The sequence below is a fragment of the Pteropus alecto genome, unplaced genomic scaffold (genome assembly GCF_000325575.1).
Source record: "Pteropus alecto unplaced genomic scaffold, ASM32557v1 scaffold45, whole genome shotgun sequence".
Lineage (NCBI taxonomy): Eukaryota > Metazoa > Chordata > Mammalia > Chiroptera > Pteropodidae > Pteropus > Pteropus alecto.
In genome coordinates this window covers 4167816-4189826 of record NW_006442491.1, presented here as the reverse complement: position 1 = coordinate 4189826, position 22011 = coordinate 4167816, and the positions used below count along the sequence as shown (strand labels likewise).

Below are 22011 nucleotides of genomic sequence, written 5' to 3'. Positions count from 1 at the left end.
ATCTCTGGGTCAGATTAATAAATGTGCTAATTTTTGCCACTTAAAAGAAGGCGTAAAACGGTTGTGGTGGTCGTATAAGTTGCACTCTATGTCGCTATAAGGTTTTTTTAATCTCCTAAAGTGCTTGAATATGATAGCTCTGTTATTCACCTTCTCATAGAAGGATGACAGGAATAGACAAGTAGAGCGGAACTGTGCGCTAGTGCCAGTCTCCGCAGAAAGCGCGAGCCACCAGACATAGAGAGGAAGAAACTTTGTAACGTGATGGAACAGAACCACACCGGTGCAACTTACGATGAACCTTAACTAGACCCAGAGACCTGCCCCGACACAGGTGTGTACAGGAGTCTTAACACCCAGTGCCCCTATATTCGCCCCGCCCCATCCCGCACGCTGACACCTCCTTCCGGCCAGCTTCAGTTTCCATCGCGCGGCGCCGCTTCTTCTTCCGGGCCGCACGTCATCGTTCTCGCTTTCCAGTAACTAAGGAGATGAGAGGAACGTCTCACTGAGGCGAGTGGATGTCATTTTGGATCAGGGCGAACCACTGAGGCATGCTAATTATGCCTAGGAAACAGTACGACAGGCGCCGGGGTTTTCTAAAGTAGAAACGTTTAGTGAATTGGAAATACGTGTGTTCTGAGGAACTGGTTTTGTAGAGCGAGGCTGAACTGTCTTGCCCCCTTCCAAGATGGCGGCGCGGCTTATCTGAGTATCTTGCTTCCGCTCGTAGGCTGGGAGGTGCTCTTTGATTGGTCCGCGGGCGGCGCCGTGACGAAAAGGGGCGCTGACCAATCGGCTGAAAGCTGAGCTGGACTTGACGGAGAGAGCCGGAGCTGGTTTCTCGTATCTGGAGGTGCGGAGGGCTGCGGCAAGGTGAGCCGCTCGGGTCAGGTGAGTGGGAAGCACAGGAGACGGAGGTGCGAGGGCATGGACTTGCCTCACTGTGGGGGACTAATGGTTTGCTCCTGGGATGAGGCCTTTTCCCGACGGGCAGAGGAACCGAGGGAATCGGTGACCCAGGGGTCTTCTGGGAGACGCGTTCCCCGCCAGGCTTCTGGCCTCTGAATCACGCGGTGCGGAAGGACCCTACCCCGCTTTTACAATTGAGGAACTCGAGATTCAGGTAAAATGACTTCTGTTTCCTGATTGAGCTGGAATTAGAACCCAGGTCTTCAAGGATTAAGCCTTTGCTTAAACTGAGTCCCTGTGTACTGAAAAAGTTATGTCTTGGGGTACGAGTGGTTCCGTGTTTTGTTTTGTTTTTGGCAGATACTCCTGTAGGATCTTACCAGTCCTTTCATTCATTCATTCATTCATTCATTCATTCATTCAGCAATTAACATTTTCAGATACCCTTCCCCTTCAAGAATCAGGTGTAAGCCATAGAAAAAATACACATTCGCTCATACACAGAATTTTACGTAAGTTTCAAGAGGATTTCTTGACTCTTTGAAGTCCCCTGTGAGTTATGTGCCCGGGTTAAGAATCCATGCTCTAGAAAGGGTGAGGGGAAGGAACAGTGGGAAACTGGGAGACCAGGTTTGAATATGTAGGTGCTTGAGAACATTGTGTAGAGCCAGTACCTTTTAATGAACTATTTTGATAAGGGAAACAGTCATTTAATGAAGACTGCTGAGGTACTTAGAATTGTAATATTAGGACTTGCTTTCATTTCCACTTGAGTTCTCTGCCACCCAGCAAGTTGGAAAAGTGCCTTATGTGTACACAGTGTCTCAGTTTCCTGCTTTTGCCAGAAGTAACAAATATATGTCTTAGAGTTTCAGATGGAGCAAACATTTGGAATTTTAGTAGCCTAGGTTGTGTGTAGTAATTAATTTATCTGCTTTACCAGCCATATAATACTATTATCTTAGTCCAAATTATTTATGGTATGGCACTTCTCATAATAACCCAGAGACAATTATTATTCAGCATTGCATGAAATATGTGCTAGAGGCCAATAATATTGTAGATTCTTTAATTTTTCTTTTCTTCCCATTTTCCTGAGGGACTTATTCCCTCAAACACTAATAGTTGAGGTGTGTGTTAGCCTAGACTTTAGGATAAAAAAAGGATGTATGAATCAATTAGTGGTGTTTGAAAAGCTTAGGTTATTAACTGGAATCTTTTCACTGCATGGGCATAAGCAGTCATGGCAAGGAGAGAGGTCTTGGTGAGGGACTCACTAAGCATTATAGCAAACTTTCCCTTTGAAATTTTGGTGATTCTGAAGTAGAAATTTGCCCAGAATTGATGGCCGTTTCCATTAATTCCTACATCAGTTTTCAATTATTTTCTCCACAGTTAATGAAGGGAGGAGGGAAAAGGGCACAAAATCAAGATCACTTGGTCTTGATTAAAGTGTTTACTTTAGTAGAGCAAGGAAGGGGATCAGGAAGGAAGATAGCTGGATGCCGGAACAAGGTTTGAGACTTACCCTTGGGCAAGGTGCTAAAACTAGCTTGGCTAAGATGATGAGATAATATGAGGAGGTTTAAATTTGTATTCAACTAAATGCAACTTAGAGGTGATTGAATTATTGTAAACCTCCTGCCCCTTTTATTTATTTTAAGTGCTAGAGAGGAAGATTGAGAAAGGAACAGTAGTCAAAGATAACTGTGAAGTTAATCAGCTTTGGGGAGCTCAAAAGAAAGGGTGATGTTGTCATCCTATAGTGACAGATTTTTCCAGACTAAGTGTTTAAGAAACATTGCGTTAGTGGACCATCTTTTTATTTTTGAAGTTTAGTTGAGAATTTCACATACAACTAAAACTTTATCTCCAGTTTCTTTTTAGACTATGGCAACATATCTGGAGTTCATTCAGCAAAATGAAGAACGAGATGGTGTGCGTTTTAGTTGGAATGTGTGGCCTTCTAGCCGTCTCGAAGCTACAAGAATGGTTGTTCCTCTGGCTTGTCTCCTTACACCTTTGAAAGAACGTCCAGATCTGCCTCCTGTACAGTATGAACCTGTGCTTTGCAGTAGGCCAACTTGCAGAGCCATTCTCAATCCACTTTGGTATGAATTCTTTTAAAAACTAGTAAAAATGAGGAATACAATAAGTTATGACATTTCTGAGATACTCATAAGCGATTGTATTTGGACAAGTCGTCAAATTTGAGATTAGTAGATGATGAGATTCTTAGTTGATGAATGCTTTTAGAAATCTCCCTGACTTAATACTCCAGAAAAAATTGGAATTTATGAGAATGAAATGGGAGTAGAGGGAAATCATTTGAAATTCCATTTTTTTTTTTTTTTTAATTTTTGCTGATTTTCAGTTTGTATTTGGGCCACCTATAGATTTTATTGCGGCCTTTTAAAGCATTTTCCAAACAAATATGGTGATGCTGTAATAGAAGAAATTTTAACTCTTAATGATTTTATTGTTAAATGTAATTTTTTTTGCTCCTAAAATAGTAACCTCTATTTTTCTTAAATGTGAGCATTATTTGAAAGAATTTTTAAATAGGCGAGGAAATGTCATAAATACTCTTTGAAATATAATACTTTTATGTGAGGGAACATTTTGTACTTCTTCCCCTTGCTTTTATTTAATGTGCCTGTATATTAGATGCCACATCTCTTCTTTTAAAATGATGGCCACTGATTATTGCTTTCCTAAATGTAGAAGGCGGGTAGGGGAAGCAACTAAAATATCTTGAACCATTTCTAGGAAGTGTATCAATCCAGAAACATGCCTTTCTTCAAGTGAGCTAAGTGTGGTTAATGTCTGGGAAATACTTCCATACATGAAATGTACTTTTTAGCATTGAAATTTAGCAGTTTCACATGTCTGAACAATAAAGATGTAATAAAAGTTACAAAGACTGTGTTATAGTAACATGGCAAAAGGAAATAACCTGTAGTTTATATAGAGCATGAAGCTTTAAATATTACCCAGGAAATTAGAAAAGAGAAAAATGTATGTACTAATTTCTCATTACTGCTGTTTGAAGGAAACTTTCTTATACTTAACAGCCAGAACTCTTAACTGAAGTGAAAGTTTTGCATACCTTCATCCATTCATGCACCCACACAGAAACATATGTCTATGGGATTTACTAAACTTGAAGTTTACATTTGAATGCTTTCTACCTTAAAAATGAAAATGTTCAAACAGAGACTCATGGACATGGACAATGGACTAGTGCTTACCAGAGGGGAGGGGGAAAGATGGAGGTAGGGGGAAAAAATTTAAATCATTTCTTCAATTTACTTAATTAATTAATTTGAACAAATAACAGCTATTATGAGTAAAAAAAGATGAAAACGTTACCTAGTTGTAATTATTTTTCTCACAGTCAGGTCGATTACCGGGCAAAACTTTGGGCCTGTAATTTCTGTTTCCAAAGAAATCAGGTACGTGAATTATTTTTAAAAGTATTTTTAATGTTTCATTTTAGTTGTGCTACTCTGAAAAAAATTAAATGAGGTTGAATTTATGTCTGCCTTGGCAGGCAGCAATTTCTGCTGGACTCAAGATGACAGCTCTTGTTAAGCATAATATTGAATGTTGAACATTTGTGATTTTTCTGTTGAACAGCAACTCAGTTTCACTATTTGGGTCCTTGTCATTCGCTATGGTGGAGACATAGAATTCCCTTTTCTTGTGAGTTCACTGTAGGCAGTAAATCTGTTACCATAAGAAAACAGACATGTTTACATTTCATTTGACTTCAGTTAGACTATCTAATTGGATGTGTACGTCACTGAATTTTCATTTTCTGATCTTTTTAACTTTTAGGGTCCAAGTATCAGTGTTGAACTTTTAGTTTAAAATTTTTTAAACTTCTAAACTGGAAGGAGCTCTCAAATGACAAAAGAGACTTCTTTGAATTGTGCCTATGATGGAAATGTTCTAAAACTGGATTGTGGAGGTCATTGCACAACTCTGTACATTTAATAAAAGTCATTGAATTATACATTTAAAATGAGTAGGTTTTGTGGTATATATTATGGTATATAAATTGTACCTCAATAAAACTGTTAGAAAATGATTAATTGCGCCCAACATAATGTACAGTGCTCCAATAGATATTAAGATGTTAATAACATGCATTTATTCATGTATTTGATCATAATTAAAATTAGTAGTCTAACTCTCAGATGTAGTACACAATAAGTCCAGTGTTGAAAGGAATAATTTACAGTTAATCACTATAGGCTTGGAAACTATAAGCAGCGACCATTCATGATTTATCACCGTAAAGATTCAGAAGTATATACAAATGTTAACAACATTTCTACCTTCTAGTACGTTCAGAATTGATGTCTTCGTTTAACATAATTTATTGTGAGAATTTTAGATTCTGCAATGTCAGCAGTAAAAAGGCGACCCACAGAATGGGTGAAAATATTTGCAATTCATATATCTAATAAGGGATTAATATCCAAAATATGGAGAGCACTCATACAATTCAACAACAAAAAACAACCCGATTCAAAAATGGGCTTGAATAGATATTTCCAAAGATGATATACAGATGGCCAATAAGCACATGAGAAAATATTCAACATCACAAATTATTAGTGATATTTACCAAATGATATCCAGCATTTTCACTTCTGGATATATATCCAAAAGAATTGAAAGCAAGGTCTCGAAGAGATACTTATAAACCCATTTTCATAGAGGCATTATTCAGAATAGCTAAAACAGAAGCAAACCAGGTGTCCATTGATGGATGAATAAATAAGCAAAATGTGATACATACATACAATGGAATATTCAGCCTTAAAATGGAAGGAAATTGACATGTTACAACATGGATGAACCTTGAGGACATTATGCTAAATGAAATAAGTTAAAAAAGACACATACTGTATGATTCCACTTTTATGAAGTACTTTGAGCAGTCAGAATCATAGAGTCAGAAAGTAGAACTGTGGTTGCCAGGGGCTGGGCAGAGGGGATAATAGGAGTTAAAGTGTTTCAGTTGTGCAAGATGAAGAGTTCTGGAGATGAATGGTGGAGACAGTTGCACGACATTATGAATGTATTTAAGACCACTGAACTGTACACTGAAAAAAGATTAAGATGGTGAAGTTTATAGATATTTTGTCACAATAAGAAATTTTTGGGAAAAAACCCAGCACATAAGCTTGAATTTAAAATGTTTGCTGGGAGTTTTAAAAACAAAAGAAAAAGCCCATGACATGTTAAGCACAAAAAGTAAGTCATAAAATTATGTATACAGGACAACCTCAGCTATGCTTTAGAAATAGTCTGAAAGACAATATACTAAGATGTTGACAGTAACTGCCTCTAGGTGATAGGATTGTGATGGGTTTATTTCTTTGTTTTCTTATATTTTTCTGTACTTGTCAATTTTTCTACAATGAACATGTAGAAAACAGCCAAAATAATAAACCCAAATAAAAGCTTTAGTCTTCTGCATAGACTATTGTAAGATAGCTAAAATTTTTTGACATTGATTTGCAGGACAGTGCTTAAGAAATGATTTTTAATGGTGCATTTTTAAAATCATTTACAAGTTACACTATAACCTAAAACTGCATTAAAAAAGTTATAATGTGGTATAAATATAAGGCAGATTTATAGATTTAAAATTTTGATTTTTGTATTTTAGTAACATGTATATAGCATGTTCTCAGAATTAATAAATCATTAACTATTTTATAAATGGGAAATAAAAGGCATAATGTAAATATCTTTCAGCCCTAATAAAACATCACATTGTTTTCAGTTTCCTCCAGCTTATACAGGCATTTCTGAGGTTAACCAGCCTGCTGAATTGATGCCCCAATTTTCTACAATTGAGTATGTGATACAGGTAACTTGTTTGTCATGCATTTAATGAGCACAATATTGAGTTTCTCTTGAAATGCTATTCTTCCATGTGTCTTACCTGTCTGGGGGATTCAAAGGTGTGAGGGCAGCAAGATCCTTAAACATTAGGTTATGGTGTGCATTATTTGTAGGTCTTGAGGGAAGTGTATAAAAAAAGGTAGCACTGATTAAATTCAAACTCTGTCCTCCATAGCCTTCTCCATTTCAATTTTTACTCAAATGTTACTTTGAGTAAAAGTAACTAGAACTTGCCCCTCACCTCTGCTCCTGGCATTTGCAATCCCCCTTACCTTCTCCATTCGAGAAAATTAGCTCCTTGAGGCAGGCAGGGATCTTTGTTCTTTTGGTTCACTGATGTATCTCAGGACCTGGAACAGTATCTGGCATGTAGAAGGCTTTAAAAAATGTGGAATAAATTGTGGGATAGAAATAGTTTTTACTTTTAGTTTGTTTTAATAGAACTTGTCATTTAACGAGGTAAGTAGAGGTTTGTTTAGATGTCTTTATTCCCTGACACTAAATATAGATGAAGACCTGTTATTCACATACCTGATTTGCCTTCAATAAGCTGGATATGTCTATTTGTATATTGATTATTGTGCTGTTTTTCTTTGCATAAAGCGAGGTCCACAGTCCCCTCTTATCTTCCTCTATGTGGTCGACACATGCCTAGAAGAAGATGACCTTCAAGCACTCAAAGAATCCCTACAAATGTCCCTGAGTCTCCTTCCTCCAGATGCTCTAGTGGGTTTGATCACTTTTGGGAGGATGGTGCAGGTTCACGAACTCAGCTGCGAAGGAATCTCTAAAAGTTATGTCTTCCGAGGGACCAAGGATTTAACTGCAAAGCAAATACAGGTTTGTGCCTTGCTTATATACAAGCAAGAGCAAAGGCATTTCTTAAAAATTAATTAGTCCTTCACTTTCAGTGTTATGGGAAATGAATCTTTTTGGGGTTTTTTAGGATATGCTGGGCCTGACCAAGCCTGCCATGTCCATGCAGCAAGCAAGACCTACTCAACCACAAGAACACCCCTTTGTTTCCAGCAGGTAAGCTACCAACATAGTGTGTTACACATACAGTAGTGGGCAAGGTAATCCACTGGAGTAGGGGGGAGGAAATGTTAGAACTTTTATAGAAAAAAAATAAATGATTAAGCCTAACCAGTATTTAATGTTTATTAATGTATGTAACACCTGAGTGTATGTGTGTGCATGTGAATTATATATGCATTCATATACACATACATGTGTGGCGTGTTTGTTCAGCACGCTTTTCCTGTTAGTGTTGTATCATCACAAAAGTTTTGAGACCATTGTACTTAATCGTTCTTCTCCTCTTAGACACATGGCTGTTGCCCTTTTTGATTCTTAAGTAAAACTGAGAAAATGTAAAAGGCTTCTGTTGGGTGTTCTCAAACCTAAGACCAGGCATGTTGAGTGTCTGAGACTGCCCCGGGCAGGGGTAATAGTCAGCAAACATGATAAAATGCATTGCCTGACCTGCTGGGGACAGCCTGGTTCTCTGGTAAGAAACCAGTGTGTTTCTCTGTTACTCCCAAGGCTTAAGAGAAACACAAACTGTGAATCTTTAGATTAATGAAGATTGTCCACGTAAATGAACCTTATGATTTGCTCCTATTTAAATTGATTTTATTCCATGCTACATATATAAACTGCTATATACTAGGTTTTAAAATATATTCTTGAATAAAATTGAGTTGTTTTGTTTTTGTAGTTAGAGATAACTTGGAAGGAAAAAAGTGCAGGTTTTTTCTACTCTGAATAATTATTTTGAGGAGCAGTAACTATGTGTTACCTAGGGCTGAAGACCAGAGTACTTTATTGAACTAAGATTGATATGTCTGTTCAAAATCATGCAGGTTTCTTCAGCCTGTTCACAAGATTGACATGAACCTCACTGACCTTCTTGGGGAGCTGCAGAGGGACCCGTGGCCCGTAACTCAGGGGAAGAGACCTTTGCGATCCACTGGTGTTGCTTTGTCGATTGCTGTTGGCTTGTTGGAGGTAACTCACAATTTACTGAGACCCCCTCAAACCGTGCAGGCTTGCTCTCAGAAGTTGTGTCTGTTGGTCTTGTTTGAAAATCAGTTGCGACCTAAGTCAACTGACTGTCATAAAGTGCTTTAGTCATTATCATCCACCTTGAAGGAGCCACTCAGTGTTTTGAAAAACCAAGTTTTGATGAGAAACACAAAACAATTAGGGTAATGGGAAATGCTCGCAGTAAATTAATAAAAGTGTACAAAACCTTCATGTTGGAAGAGATAAGGCTGCTTCTCTGCATTCTTATCTGCATTATATTCTGCAATATCATCAGTATTCAGTACAGCTGATGAGAACTCATCTTTGTAGTAGTTTTTAGAGAAACAAACATAAGGATGGAGTTTTATGCTTCTAATAGGCTGCCATTTGCTGTTTTAGGGCACTTTTCCAAACACAGGAGCCAGGATTATGTTGTTTACTGGGGGTCCCCCCACGCAAGGGCCTGGCATGGTGGTTGGAGATGAATTAAAAGTTCCTATTCGTTCTTGGCATGATATTGAGAAAGATAATGCACGTTTCATGAAAAAGGCAACCAAGGTAAGTGTTCCTGGATACAGACTGTAGTTGTGGTAATCCAGTACTGGGTTTAGGTTGCTCTGGAGTGACAGCTACTTTGCTGAGGCCATGCTTTGTGATCAGCAAGTTGTTCTTGTTGAGATGACTTTATAGACCTTGGCCGCTGTTAAATTACTGCCTCAATCCTGGGACCTTAGAGTGGGTGGCCTTAAAACTCCCGAAAGTGTTTAGAAATTGAAAACTATATTTTAATTTTATTTGGGTTTTTTTTTAAATCTGTCATATTCTTATATTCGATTACATCTCTTTGGTATAGTAAGGCATACCTAGAGAATAGTGTTATTGTTTTATGAAAATAATTTTCTTCTCTTTACAGCACTATGAAATGCTTGCTAATCGAACTGCTACAAATGGTCACTGCATTGATATTTATGCTTGTGCCCTTGATCAAACTGGACTTTTGGAGATGAAGTGCTGTGCAAATCTTACTGGGTATGTTAATAGTGAACACCTGGGAAATGTGAGAGTTTAAGGGAAAAGAAATGAATGATGGAACTATAGGAATGGGAAAAGCTGTGGTTTCAGAGGCTTGGTAGGTGTTTGGGCCTCTTGGAGGAAGAAACAATGATGAGCAGGAGATCTGAAGGGTTCACTATAAACAAATCATATTAATTTCATTTCTTTCTTAGAGTTGTTACAGATACCAGAGCAAGAAAGCAAGCAGTCATAGAGGATGTGGCCTTCAGCAAGGCACTTCTTTTTGAGAAGGTGGGAAAATTGGGTCTTAATGGCAGAGCAATAGAAGAACCTTCACCTGGCTTAGTGACCTTTCCTAATGACTAACGCCAAGTACACACTAAGTCTGAGTGTGCTGACTTAGAGTCTGAGTTAATACTGTGTGCACAGATCATAGTGTAGAGCCATGGATCTCAAAGTCCAATGGTGTTCAGCCTTGGGGACTGCTGAGAACCGATTAGAAATGTACATGTTCAGGCCTCACCCCAGACTTTTTAATAATGAACTCTGGAGGTGCAACCCGGTAGTTGGTTTTAGCCAGCTCTCCAGGGAATTCTGGTGCACATGAAAGTCTGAGAACCACTGATGTGCAGCACTTATCTGAAGCCAGCTACACATCATGATCACCTGGGGAACTGGAAAAACTCTCGCTTTGGGTCTTGTTCCCAGAGATTCTGACTTAATTGGCATGAGGTGTGGCCTGGGCATTAATAGTTTTTAAAGTTCCCCAGGTGATTCCAATGCAGAGCTGAGTTTGAGAACTAGTGTGGACTCGTGATGCTCAGTGTGGCTGAGCGCAGACATCAACCCACCTAGAGGTCATTAGAAACAACATCTTGAGCCTTACTTCAGACCTACCATATTAAAATCTGCCTTTGAATAAGATCCCAGGTGATTTATATGCACAGAACAGCTTGAGAAGCACTTTTGTAGAGCTGTAGGTGGGCCTGAGAGTCTGCATTTCTAACAAGCTCCCAGGTGATGTTGCTGGTCCTCGGAAGCTCTGTTAGGTGATAGAGTCTCAAATGATGCTAGCTGTATCAGCCACAATTTAATCAGATGAACTCCTACCAGTACCCTCCAGGAGTTCTTGAGTAGAAGCATCCACACAAAAGCTTTAGTATATATGTGAACATCCCTGAGTTTGTATGCCAGAGTTTATATGTATGCATGTTTCATCTGTGGAGAGGGACCGTCATTTCTCTTCAGATTCCCAGTGAGGTCTTTGACTCTTGAATGACTTAGTATTCAGGTCACATCACCTTTTGCACAAATCAGTATCAGGGAAATGTGTTAACAGTGACATTTAAAGAAAGATTTAGAGATTTTAGCGATAGCTCACCTAAAGCAAGCCAACAGTTTGGGATGACTTCCAGCAAAGGCAGGGCGATCCTAGATTGTGTAATAGGAATTGATTATCTTCAAAGAAGGTCATACATAGTCTTGATTTCCTTGGTACTAGTCGTGCCTTATTGCTATTATATCATTTTCCTTTCTGAGCGTTTCAGTTCAAAAGGGATGTATAGATGAATGTTCAAAGGGGAGCAGTAAGAGATGGAAAGAACTTGAAACTGTCATTTGGAGAGTGATTGAAGGAGCTAGAAAAGATGCTGCATTTGGGACATGAGAATTATATTCAACAATCACAGGCCTGTTCTGTAGAGAAGTAATCAGATCTGTTCTGCTTGCGACCAAAGGATAGAACTAGAACCAGTGGTGGAAGCTGCTGGGGACAGAATTTTACTCATTATTCATAAGAAAGGAAGACCTTTCTTAGCAGTCAGCACTGTCCAAGCATGGACTGGACTGGCTCTGGAGGGTGTAAGTTCCCAGTCCTGGAGGAATCTAATCTAGATGATAATATGATAACCTGGCAGATATTTTTGTAGAGCGAGGGCGTGAGTCATGATTAAATTTGTGTGTGACAGATAACCCAAAACAGATTTTCCTCTCTCTCATTAGAGGTAGGCAGTCAAGGCAGGTACATTGATTTCATCATTATCAGGGTCCGAGGCTCCCATGCTGCTCCCCCACCTTAATGTACCAGCTGTTGTTCAAGATGGTTGCTGGGCTCTAGTCAAGGGACAACAGCAAGAAGGAGGAGGTGTTAAAAAAGTACATGCCCTTCCTATAAGAACATCCCCTCCTTCCCAGTCACAAAGGCCACTTCCAGCAAGCAGAACTGAGTCACATGGCCACATGCAAGGCAGGCTGAGAAATAGTCTTTATTCCAGGAAACCATGGGTCCCATAACTAAGGAAGGTGGAGAGGATGGATATGTGGGGCCAAAGAGCAATCACTGTCAATGGAGGAGTTAGACACTGTGAGATAGCTGCACCAGGTAATCTTGTGGTCTTCCCAATTCTGAGATCCTGCTTAATGAAAAACAGCTTGATGCGTAACATGCATCAAGCTGTGCTCATCTGCCCAAATACATGAAATGCTAAAATTTTAAACAGTGTTTACCTCTAACTTCAAAAAGAGGTGAATGTAGATATTTGTAAATTAGAAAAAATAATTCATGTAAAGTCAGGGATTTAATATTTTGAGGCAATGAATTAACCTGAAGAGGATTTCCCACAGGCCTGGGTATTTTCTCATATGAGAAGAGTTGGAGATATTTTCTCAGTGATGACCTATTAAACCTGCACCTGTGGGTTTTTGAGGGTTTTTTTGTTTTGTTTTGTTTTGTTTACTTTTTATTTTGAAATAATTGCAGTTTCACAAATTGCAAAAATAGTACAAAGAGGTCTGTTCATAGTTTTCATCTAGCTACTCCCAGTAGTAGTATCTTACATAAGTATAGTACAGTGTCAAAACTAGGAAATTAAGATTGGCACAATAGAGACCTTACTTGAATTTCACCAGTTTTTACATGCACTCATTTTTTTGTATGTGTGTATGATTAGTTCTGTGACCGTCATCTTTATAAATTTGTATAACCACCACAGTGATCAAAATACAGAACTCTTCTAAAGCATTCTATTTTTAATGTTTTCAAAATAGTGTCTATCTTAAGTACAAATTGAACTTGTTTTTCATTTAAGTAGCACTTTTATGGACTTTTTTTTCTTTTTCTTCTTAAAATTATTGTTTGTAAATACTGAGGGAGCACCTGAATGGCTTTCATTCATCCTCAGTGTTCACTCTTTTTTCTTTCCTAGAGGCTACATGGTGATGGGAGATTCTTTCAACACTTCTCTCTTCAAGCAGACATTCCAAAGAATTTTTAGTAAAGATTTTAATGGAGATTTCCGAATGGCGTTTGGTGCTACTTTGGAAGTAAAGGTACTGTAGATTGTTTAAACTTTAATGGAAGAATAGTGTTCTTATTTCATAGACTTGTGGAAGCCTCAGCCTTTTAGACACAGGCATCTAAAGGTAAAAGGTTCCCAACAAAGTATATTCATTCTACCCCTTCTTGAGGATGGCTTGTATATTTATTAATGTTCTAAGTAAAGAGTTGTCTGGCTCCTCTGCAGGCTCTGCTCTGTCCTGCTGTAGGACAGCAGGCCTTAGAAGGGCAGGTGGGCTAAGAACAGAGGCAAACATGCAGTATGGAGTGTCTACTCAGCCATCAGTATGGGCTGCTGCATGCACAGAACCTTGGCTTATGTTAGTGCCTGTCTGAAGACTAGCCGGAGTGCTCTCAAATAGTGCAGATTGTGAATTTGGTTTTTGTTTTTCTGTATAGGGCCTGATAACCCTACATATTTGATTCTTAGTTATGAGAAAACATTAAAAGGGGCTGTTAGAACATAAGATTGGAATTATTACTTCGAGAATTGAGGATGATCATTAGATCATCTAGGTTAAACTTCAAACAATATTCTCGAATGTTTAAGTTTTTTTTTTTAAAGATGAAAAGGAATGGACTTTGCTAAAATGAATTCCAATTTAAAGTCTTAAGTGTGTTTATTTGCTTTGTCATTATGTTGGAGTTCATGAATTAAGTATTTTTAAAGCAACACAAACAGTATATTCACTAATTAGAAATTGTAAATAATTATGACTACGTACATGGGCTTGGAAAAAAATGTAATATTTGTTGGTTGAGTTATCTTCTGTGTGTACAATAAATTTTAAAGTTGGTACAAAGATAATGCAGTGTCTAAAGGAGGATTTTGCTAAAGTTTTAATCAGATCACAGTGGCCCTGGAAAAGGGTTTTAAGAACATTTGTATATCATAATCCATGTGCGATATTCTCTCAGTGGAATGATAATGCTGCCATATTTTTCTTCTAAGCTTTAGTTCTGGCTTTTGTGAGAGGAGGGTGGTTCTCAGTGATTTTTAACTTTACCTCTTCTATAATTTTGTTTCAGACTTCTCGAGAACTGAAGATTGCAGGAACCATTGGTCCTTGTGTATCTCTCAATGTGAAAGGACCATGTGTGTCAGAAAATGTAAGGAAAACTTCTTCCTTCACCTTCACCTCTTGTACTCTGGGATTAGCCCGTTAGAAATATCGGAGAGTGATGACCATGCATTGTGTTACCTGTTGGAGCTGTCTAGTGAGGGGAGAATGGCTAAAGATGACCACAGCCTTGAGAGGTAGTGTCATTTACATCTGTCCATATGTCTTAAGGGTCAGAGAAGAGGAAACTGAGATTCAGAGAGGTTATCTAGCTCAAAGTTAGAGCTGACATGGAGGAGCTAGAGTCCAGGTCCCTCCAACCCCACTACCCATGCTTAGGTCTCTGTGCCAGCTAGACACAAAGCATTCTATTCACCACAAAGCAAGCATTCAGCAAAATCCCTCTGTGCTTGTTGTCCTTAGAGATGATACCTTTGTCTCATTTCTCACAACCGTTTTGAATGGGTTGGGCAGTAGATAACACTGTCATATGTAGACATTTTTGTTCCTTCAGTAACAGATTTCGGGTATATATGAACAGAGTTACCACTAGATGGTGAGGTGGCTTTGCTACTGACCTGCTTCCTCTAATTATACTTTTGCTGCCAAAAGACAAACCATTTGGTTCGATGAGGCCTGTCCAGGGTGGTTCTGGGCTGGGGTTATTACAGCCATGTCTTTCCCTCATTTTCCTCTCAACAAGGGGGTGAACTGTAGAACCAGTCGTAGAATCAGTACACAGGTCTACCACTGCTAGCTGTGTAGCCTAGACAAAGCTCTTAATCAGTCTGGGAGTCTGTGTCTCTTTGGGAAATGGAGATAGTAATAATACTGAACTCTATACTCGGGTTAAATGAGTCGGTTCAACTAAAGCACTTAGAATAGTGCCTGGCACAATGAACACCCACACTAGATTTTTTTCTTTGTCTTCATTAGCAATGAACATTCACTTAGTGACTACTTAGATAAAACTTTTGTTGAACTTGACAGATGCAAGGCGATTTGAGATAATATTCCAGTAGTCCCTTGGATGAGTCAGTTTGTTGCCCCAAAGCCCATCTGATGAGTCATTCATTACTCTAGAGCACTGAGGGACTTATACCCCTATTTCCTGGCAGGGCTTTTGGAGGGCTGCCGTATTCAAAATATTTTTTGTAGTCTTGAAATCTGCCTGATGAACACTTCTTGAAGTAGTTTAAGAAAATAAATTTATGAATTAATACAAACTGATTGACTGTTTTAGGATCCAGTAGGCATTAGCCATGAAATTTTTAGATGGGGGATGGAGGGTGCAAAGAAGAGGAAAATAGTTTTCAAACATGCAGAGAAGTTTACAGAAGAATGTAATGAATTCCTGTATACCCACTATTTAGAGTCAGTGATTAACATTTTGTCAAAATTGCTCTGTCATCATTTTTTGTCACATTTGCTTTATCTGATTATCATCTACTTGCCGTATTTGCTTTATCATTTATTTTTGCAGAACCTTTGAAAACAAGTTGCATATTGCATGACAGTGTTTCTGTGCTTCAGTATGCATCTTCTAAAAATGAGGATATTCTCTACCACATTATTACCAAACCTAAGGAAACTAGTTTCTAATATGTCCATATTTTCCCTAATATCTCCCTCAAATGCCCTTTGTAGTTTTTTTACCCTCTAACCAGCTTTGTATTTGGTATTATCCTTAGTCTTTTCAAACCTAGAATGGTCTTTCTAGTGTTTAATTTCTTTTTCTTTTGCTTGATTTTGGTTTGTTTTGTTTAATAACATTGATTTGTTGAAGAGACAGTGCCAGGTGTTTTCTATAATAGAATATCCCACGTTCTCGATGTGCCTGTTTCTTCTCAGTTGTGTTTTTAACATGTTTCTGTCCTCCCTGTATTTCCTGTAAAGTAGAAGTTAGGTTTGAAAGTGTGCTTAGATTCAGGCTAAACCTTTTTGTCCAGCATACTTGCTGAGTAATCTGTGTACTTTGTACTGTGCTTTATCAGGGGACACTTTGGTGTGGTCATCCTTTGGTCTGGTCATCCTGTGTTAGTGGATATGAGTTCGATCATGTGGCGAAGATGACTGCCCCACATCTTTTCATTATAAGGGCACATTTCCCCTTTGCAATTTGCAAGAAATTGGTTGAATAGGATTGTAGCACAACGTGAATACCTAATGGTTTTTGTGTCCATTGATTATTATTACTTGAATCAGTGTATTACCTTGGAGATTATAAAATACTGATTGTCTAATTCTTTGTAGTTCCTCTGATACAGGTAGGGTAAATGCTTATATAAGGAATTTGTGTATTAGTGAGGAAATGTACTTTTGGAGCTCTGGAGGGTTTGGGACCAGCCATGCTGGGCCTTGGAGCTGTAGGGGAGAAAAAATTTTTTTGTGTACCTGTATCATAAATTCATTGGTTAGAGCTCTGCAAATTAGACTGACAGTATAGATTAAGAAGAGAAAAACATAAGTTTAATAATGTTTGCACCATACATATACACATCACACATACATACTCAGTGATGAGTAACTCAAAGGGCGGGTTAGAACTTGGGGTTATATAGCATCTTAACAAAAGAACAATAAATTTGTAGAATAATGACAAGACAGAGAAAAGGGACTTTGAGCTTCTAGGGTGTCAGATTATAGAAAAGTAGATGTATGGGGGAAACTAATGGAAGGTAAGGTTGTTTCAGCAAGGTCTCTTCTGTGGATTCCTTTGATGCCGTTTCTGGGCTGAAAAGCATTTCATGTTTTTGCTGATTAAGAATTATTCTGCACTATCTGGTAGAGAGGGGAGGGCAGAGAGTTTCTCTTGTGTAACCATTTTTTTTTAAATTGCCTTTAGCTTAAAATAATACTTATATGAGAATGGCATATAAAAGGCATGCAAGCTCCTTTTACTTCTTTGCCATTTTTCCTGGGTATAGCTCTTTCTAGCAGATGTTACCTGCTTCTTTTAGAAAAGGCCACCAAAAGGGAAAATGAATACCAATGAATCCATCTATCTCATGATCTTGTTTTGGAAATACTAAAGAAACAGAGTGCATCTTCTCCAATCTCCATCTTAGAGCCGTTATGTAACTTCCCTTAAAAATTTTCCCTTTCCCCTCTATCACCTCCTTGATACTACTGGTTCTGTGGCCAGGTACATGGGCTTTTGGCATGGCTTTATGAGAGACCAGTCCGGCATCAGCTGTCCTCAGCTGACAGTGTATGGTTTAGGGTGGAATTAAAATAGTATAGAAGAAATACCATGACTTTCTTAATGCATAATTACATTACTTTCAAAGCATGGTATTCTGCATTTTGATTAGATGTGTTAAAATGTGTAACTCACTATTTTTAGAATGATGGAATGTATGTTTCAAAGTCTAGTTGTTTTTTTAATTCCTCTTCTTACCCCTAGGAACTTGGTATTGGTGGCACTAGTCAGTGGAAAATCTGTGGCCTGGATCCCACATCTACACTTGGCATCTACTTTGAAGTAGTCAATCAAGTGAGTTGAATTTCTTCATGAGTATTTATGTCTCAGTGTTGTCGTGTTTTCTGATTTATTATAGACTGGTGGCCTCTCGTTTCTGTCTCTGCACACTGATGCTTTTTTGGGTCTGTGCTTAACCTGATACGTGTCTAGTGTGGTTTCTTTAATTCCAAGGTTTTGTCAGTCAGATAGCAAATTACTTTCCTCACTTTATTGTTGAACTGATAAGATCATTGGAAAAGTAATGGCTTTTACCAGCCATTATAATGTTGATGAATTTTTGAGCATGTCAGGTCTTTTTGCAATATTTTATTTAATTTAAAAAAAAAAATCAAACATACAGGAAAAAGAATTATATAGCGAGCACCCATATACTCACCACTTAGTGTCTGTAATGAACATTTTACTGTATTCACTTTGTCACATATTTATTCATTCATCAATCCATCTTATTTTTGGATTTCAAAGCAAATTGTAGTTAGTCTGTTTCATCCCCAAACACTTTAATATGGCATGTCATTGAGTTCAGTATTTATTTGAATGTGTTTTTATTTGTTTTGAGGTAAAAATTACATATAGTGAAATGCCCAGATCTTAAGTGTACTATCCAAAATTCAAAAGAACGTTACCGTCTCCTCCATGTCAGTTGTTTTAGGAGGAGCACAGTGGGCTCTGTGACTGTTTGAGTCATGCCTATAACAGTAACAAGGTCTGTGGTCTCTTGCCCTGCAGCACAACGCCCCGATTCCCCAAGGAGGCAGAGGCGCCATTCAGTTTGTCACGCAGTATCAACACTCCAGCACCCAGAGACGCATCCGTGTGTCTACCATTGCCCGAAAGTAAGCAGCTCTGGTTTGCTTTCTGTTGAGCCACTGACTGATGTTTTTCCTATGAAGAAATAATTTAACATCTATTAGTTTATCTTTGTAATTCCATTGAATGGTTCTCACCAGTCCACACTGGTTCAATTGATTGGAGGAGGAAGAGGAGGAAGGGGCATTGTTGGCTAACCCATTTAGACCTAGGGCCATGTGCCTAGAAGAATCATCTTTCAGTAAGGGGAAGCTCATTCAAAATTATTTTTCATTATTTAATAGATATACTTCCTCTTTGTAAAAGAGTCAAGCAGCACATAAGTATATAAAGAATAAGACTCCCCTACCCTCCCCAGGGGTAAAGGGCTGTTACTGTACTGGCATTTAACTTTGTAATCCCATTTCTGTACATTTATAAATTTTCCTCGATGTGTCAAGGACATCTCCTGTGCTAATACATAATATATATGTCTCATTCATTTTAATGCCTGTATGATGTTATACGGTGTTGGATGAAATGTCTTAGTCCTCTAGTAAAGTTTATTTCAAGTCCTATCTTCAATCCCACAATGCTGCGGTCATATTTTTAGGTCTTTGTGTCCATGAGTATTTCCAGTCATTTCATAGAAGTGGAATTTTAGATACTGCAAAACTACTCTCCTAAGAAACTAATTTGTATTCTTCCCAGGAGGGTAAGAAGAATGCCCTGTCTCCTCTCTAATAATGGATATTATCAATCTTTAACATACAAACATGGAACAATATTTCACTTTTGTATGTATTTCCCCATTTATCAGTGGGTTGAGCATTTATCATGCTTATTGGCCATATGTATTTCTTCTGTGATAGCCCTTGCCCATTTTGTAAAACCTGTTTCTATTTCTGGTTTATCAATTTGCAGGAACTTTGTGTATTTTGGATATGATGATTGTTGCTTATAACTGTTCCTGGTCTATCTGTTGTCTTTTAATTATGTTCTTTATGTCATTACTCACGTGGAAAAGTTTTGTATATGTGCTAATTCTTCTCCATGATACTGGAGAAGTCATTTTATGAATTTGAAAACATTTGTATTTGTGTAAGATTGACCTAGGGAAAAGAACACTGGCTGGAGACTTAAGTACCTTTTGGGTATCTACTTTTATGATGTCTTATGGAATGTTGAGAAGTTCTCTGTAATTTTTTTCTTCTGCTTCCAGCCATCACAGATCACATAAGGGTAAATGAAAATGTTTGTAAAACTCCTATGATTTCTTACTGACAGTGCAGTTTGAATCTGTGTTATCTTATATGAAGAGAACTTAACATTATCTTAATGGAGAGCTGACTTTCTGGTCTCCTAAATGTAAGCGTGGTACTAACTCTTGGATTGTCAGTTGGGCAGATGCACAGAGTCAGCTCAAGCACATAGAAGCAGCGTTTGACCAGGAGGCCGCAGCAGTCTTGATGGCACGGCTAGGAGTGTTCCGAGCTGAGTCGGAGGAGGGGCCCGATGTCCTACGGTGGCTGGACCGACAGCTCATCCGACTGGTAAGTTGAGAACAGTGGCACTAGGTTCCATCTTGGTCTCTGCTCTACTTTTGAGCAAAGAAAACTCACTTAAACCCATTATTTTATACAATCAGTGAGTAAGAATTTATTAGTTGCTTACCTTGTGCCAAACACTAGATATTCTGTGATAAGAAATATTAAATAGGCATTTTTCCTTGACCTTAGTTTACAGTTGGGAAGAAACAATGCACACAGAACATTTAGAGAATGATGCAAAACTGTGTATGTTAATTGTTGTTTTAGAATCACTGCGAATGCTGTGTCTTGTGTTTTCCCTCCAGATCTTAGAGATTTTTATTTTGCAAATAGAAGTCCATGGCCCAGGGAGTGTAGGGAGATATACCTAATGTGCCATTTTGATTATAATCAGAAGAGAGAAACTAGATAGTAATTTAAACAGAGAAAGTTTTATATAAAATATTACTATCACAACAGGGGATTAGAATAAGGAGGGATTGCCTGGTAAGAAGTAAAGGGAACTCTAAAAAAATATAGGAATAAAGATAAGGGGGCAGTCACTGCTCTAGTAGTCATTCTAGAGATAGAGCACCAAAGGAAGAACCCCCTTTTCCCAGACCTGGTCTAGACCTAGGTGGAAGGTCACAACATGGCTCACTGAGTTTCATAGCAGAGAAGTTGCCATAGCGTTGTACCACAGGAGCTTAACTAGAAATTCATCCTCCAGAACTGGATGAAAATTCACCCTCTGGGGTGCCAAGGAAAACTGTTCACAGGCAAGTGTCATATCAGAGGCACACAGGGTGTGGGGTAGCTGCTGGCCGCCATGTGCTCCAGGATCCAGGCACTGGGGAAACCACAAAGGCTGCTGCACACTGGAACCTAGAAGCAAACACTTGCATCCAGCAGCTTTTCCTGACAAAATTCAACATTATACCAGATGGCAAAGGAAAAATATTGAAAGAGCCCAGATCAATTTCACAACAGGCAAAAGGGTGAATTTGGCAATAAATTGACAATTGACATACCTCATAATTTTACTTTCTTGGACATTCACAGCAGGTATTTGTGATCAAAAGCACTGAAAGCCTAGTAAAGAAACCTATCTAAATTTGTTTGGCACTATATTTGCCCTTGCCGTTTCATGGAACCATTTTTTTCAGGGAATATCAATATTTCAAACACAATCTGAAAATTGAGCCAAGGGTCCAAGTGGTTGGCAAAGGCTTCATGTGGAAAGTGAGCCTTGAATCAAATCTTTTTATAAAAGTAGGATAGTGGAGCGGAAAAGGCAAGGCTTGCCAAGGGGAGGGCCCAAGGCTGTGGGAGGTAGCCAGGCACTTTGGCTTATGCCAAGGACATCGGCAAGACCGCTGTCACAGAGGCCAGGTTGTACAGTGGGGAGAGAGGCCATGGAAGTGCAGTTTGATTATAGAATGTCTTAATTTTAAAATTAAGTTATTGCTTTAACGTTAGAGAGGACTTAGGCAGGATTACTAAACGGGTATGACAGCAGCATAATGTTGTTTACATTTATTGCCATGTAAGGCAAATTGGAGAATGAAAAAACTATTGTTGGGGAGACCAGTACCGGGGTTTGCCTGTTCAGGGGAGCTGAAACCAGGTTGATGGCAGTATATTTGAAGAGGGAGAGCGTTTGAAATTAGGGTGAATGCTAAAAGAAGAATTGATAAAAATTGGTGAAACTATATGTGAAATCAAAAACCAGTAAGTTGATGTTGACTCAGGTTTTAAGTGTGTGTAACTGCAAGAATGATAGCAAGGTAGAAGATGGAAAACGAGAACAGCTTTAGGATGGAGGAAGATGAACTTTTTTAATGTAATAGTTTATTTTTTGATTGGCTGAGTGTGAATTTACCAAAGTATGCCCAAAGTAAAGCTCTCCTGTAGTAGGTGGTCAGCAGTGGACAT

General features: G+C 38.5%; 1 protein-coding gene across 5 annotated transcripts in view; it reads left to right on the top strand.

The window, feature by feature from the left end:
• Window positions 1–734: 734 nt before the first annotated feature.
• Window positions 735–22011, top strand: part of SEC23B (Sec23 homolog B, coat complex II component) — a 34431-nt gene continuing 13154 nt past the window's right edge. Inside the window, exons 1-14 of one of the 5 annotated variants that reach the window (XM_015597021.2) lie at window positions 735–876; window positions 2789–3023; window positions 4310–4367; window positions 6716–6802; window positions 7441–7677; window positions 7784–7869; window positions 8703–8847; window positions 9265–9423; window positions 9779–9894; window positions 13083–13206; window positions 14243–14323; window positions 17681–17770; window positions 18488–18594; window positions 19947–20100. In XM_015597021.2, the coding sequence (XP_015452507.1) occupies window positions 2803–3023; window positions 4310–4367; window positions 6716–6802; window positions 7441–7677; window positions 7784–7869; window positions 8703–8847; window positions 9265–9423; window positions 9779–9894; window positions 13083–13206; window positions 14243–14323; window positions 17681–17770; window positions 18488–18594; window positions 19947–20100 (1665 nt within the window). In that variant the 5' untranslated portion in view covers window positions 735–876; window positions 2789–2802. The other 4 variants (XM_025039838.1, XM_006921557.3, XM_006921555.3 and 1 more) reach the window with 4 other exon arrangements.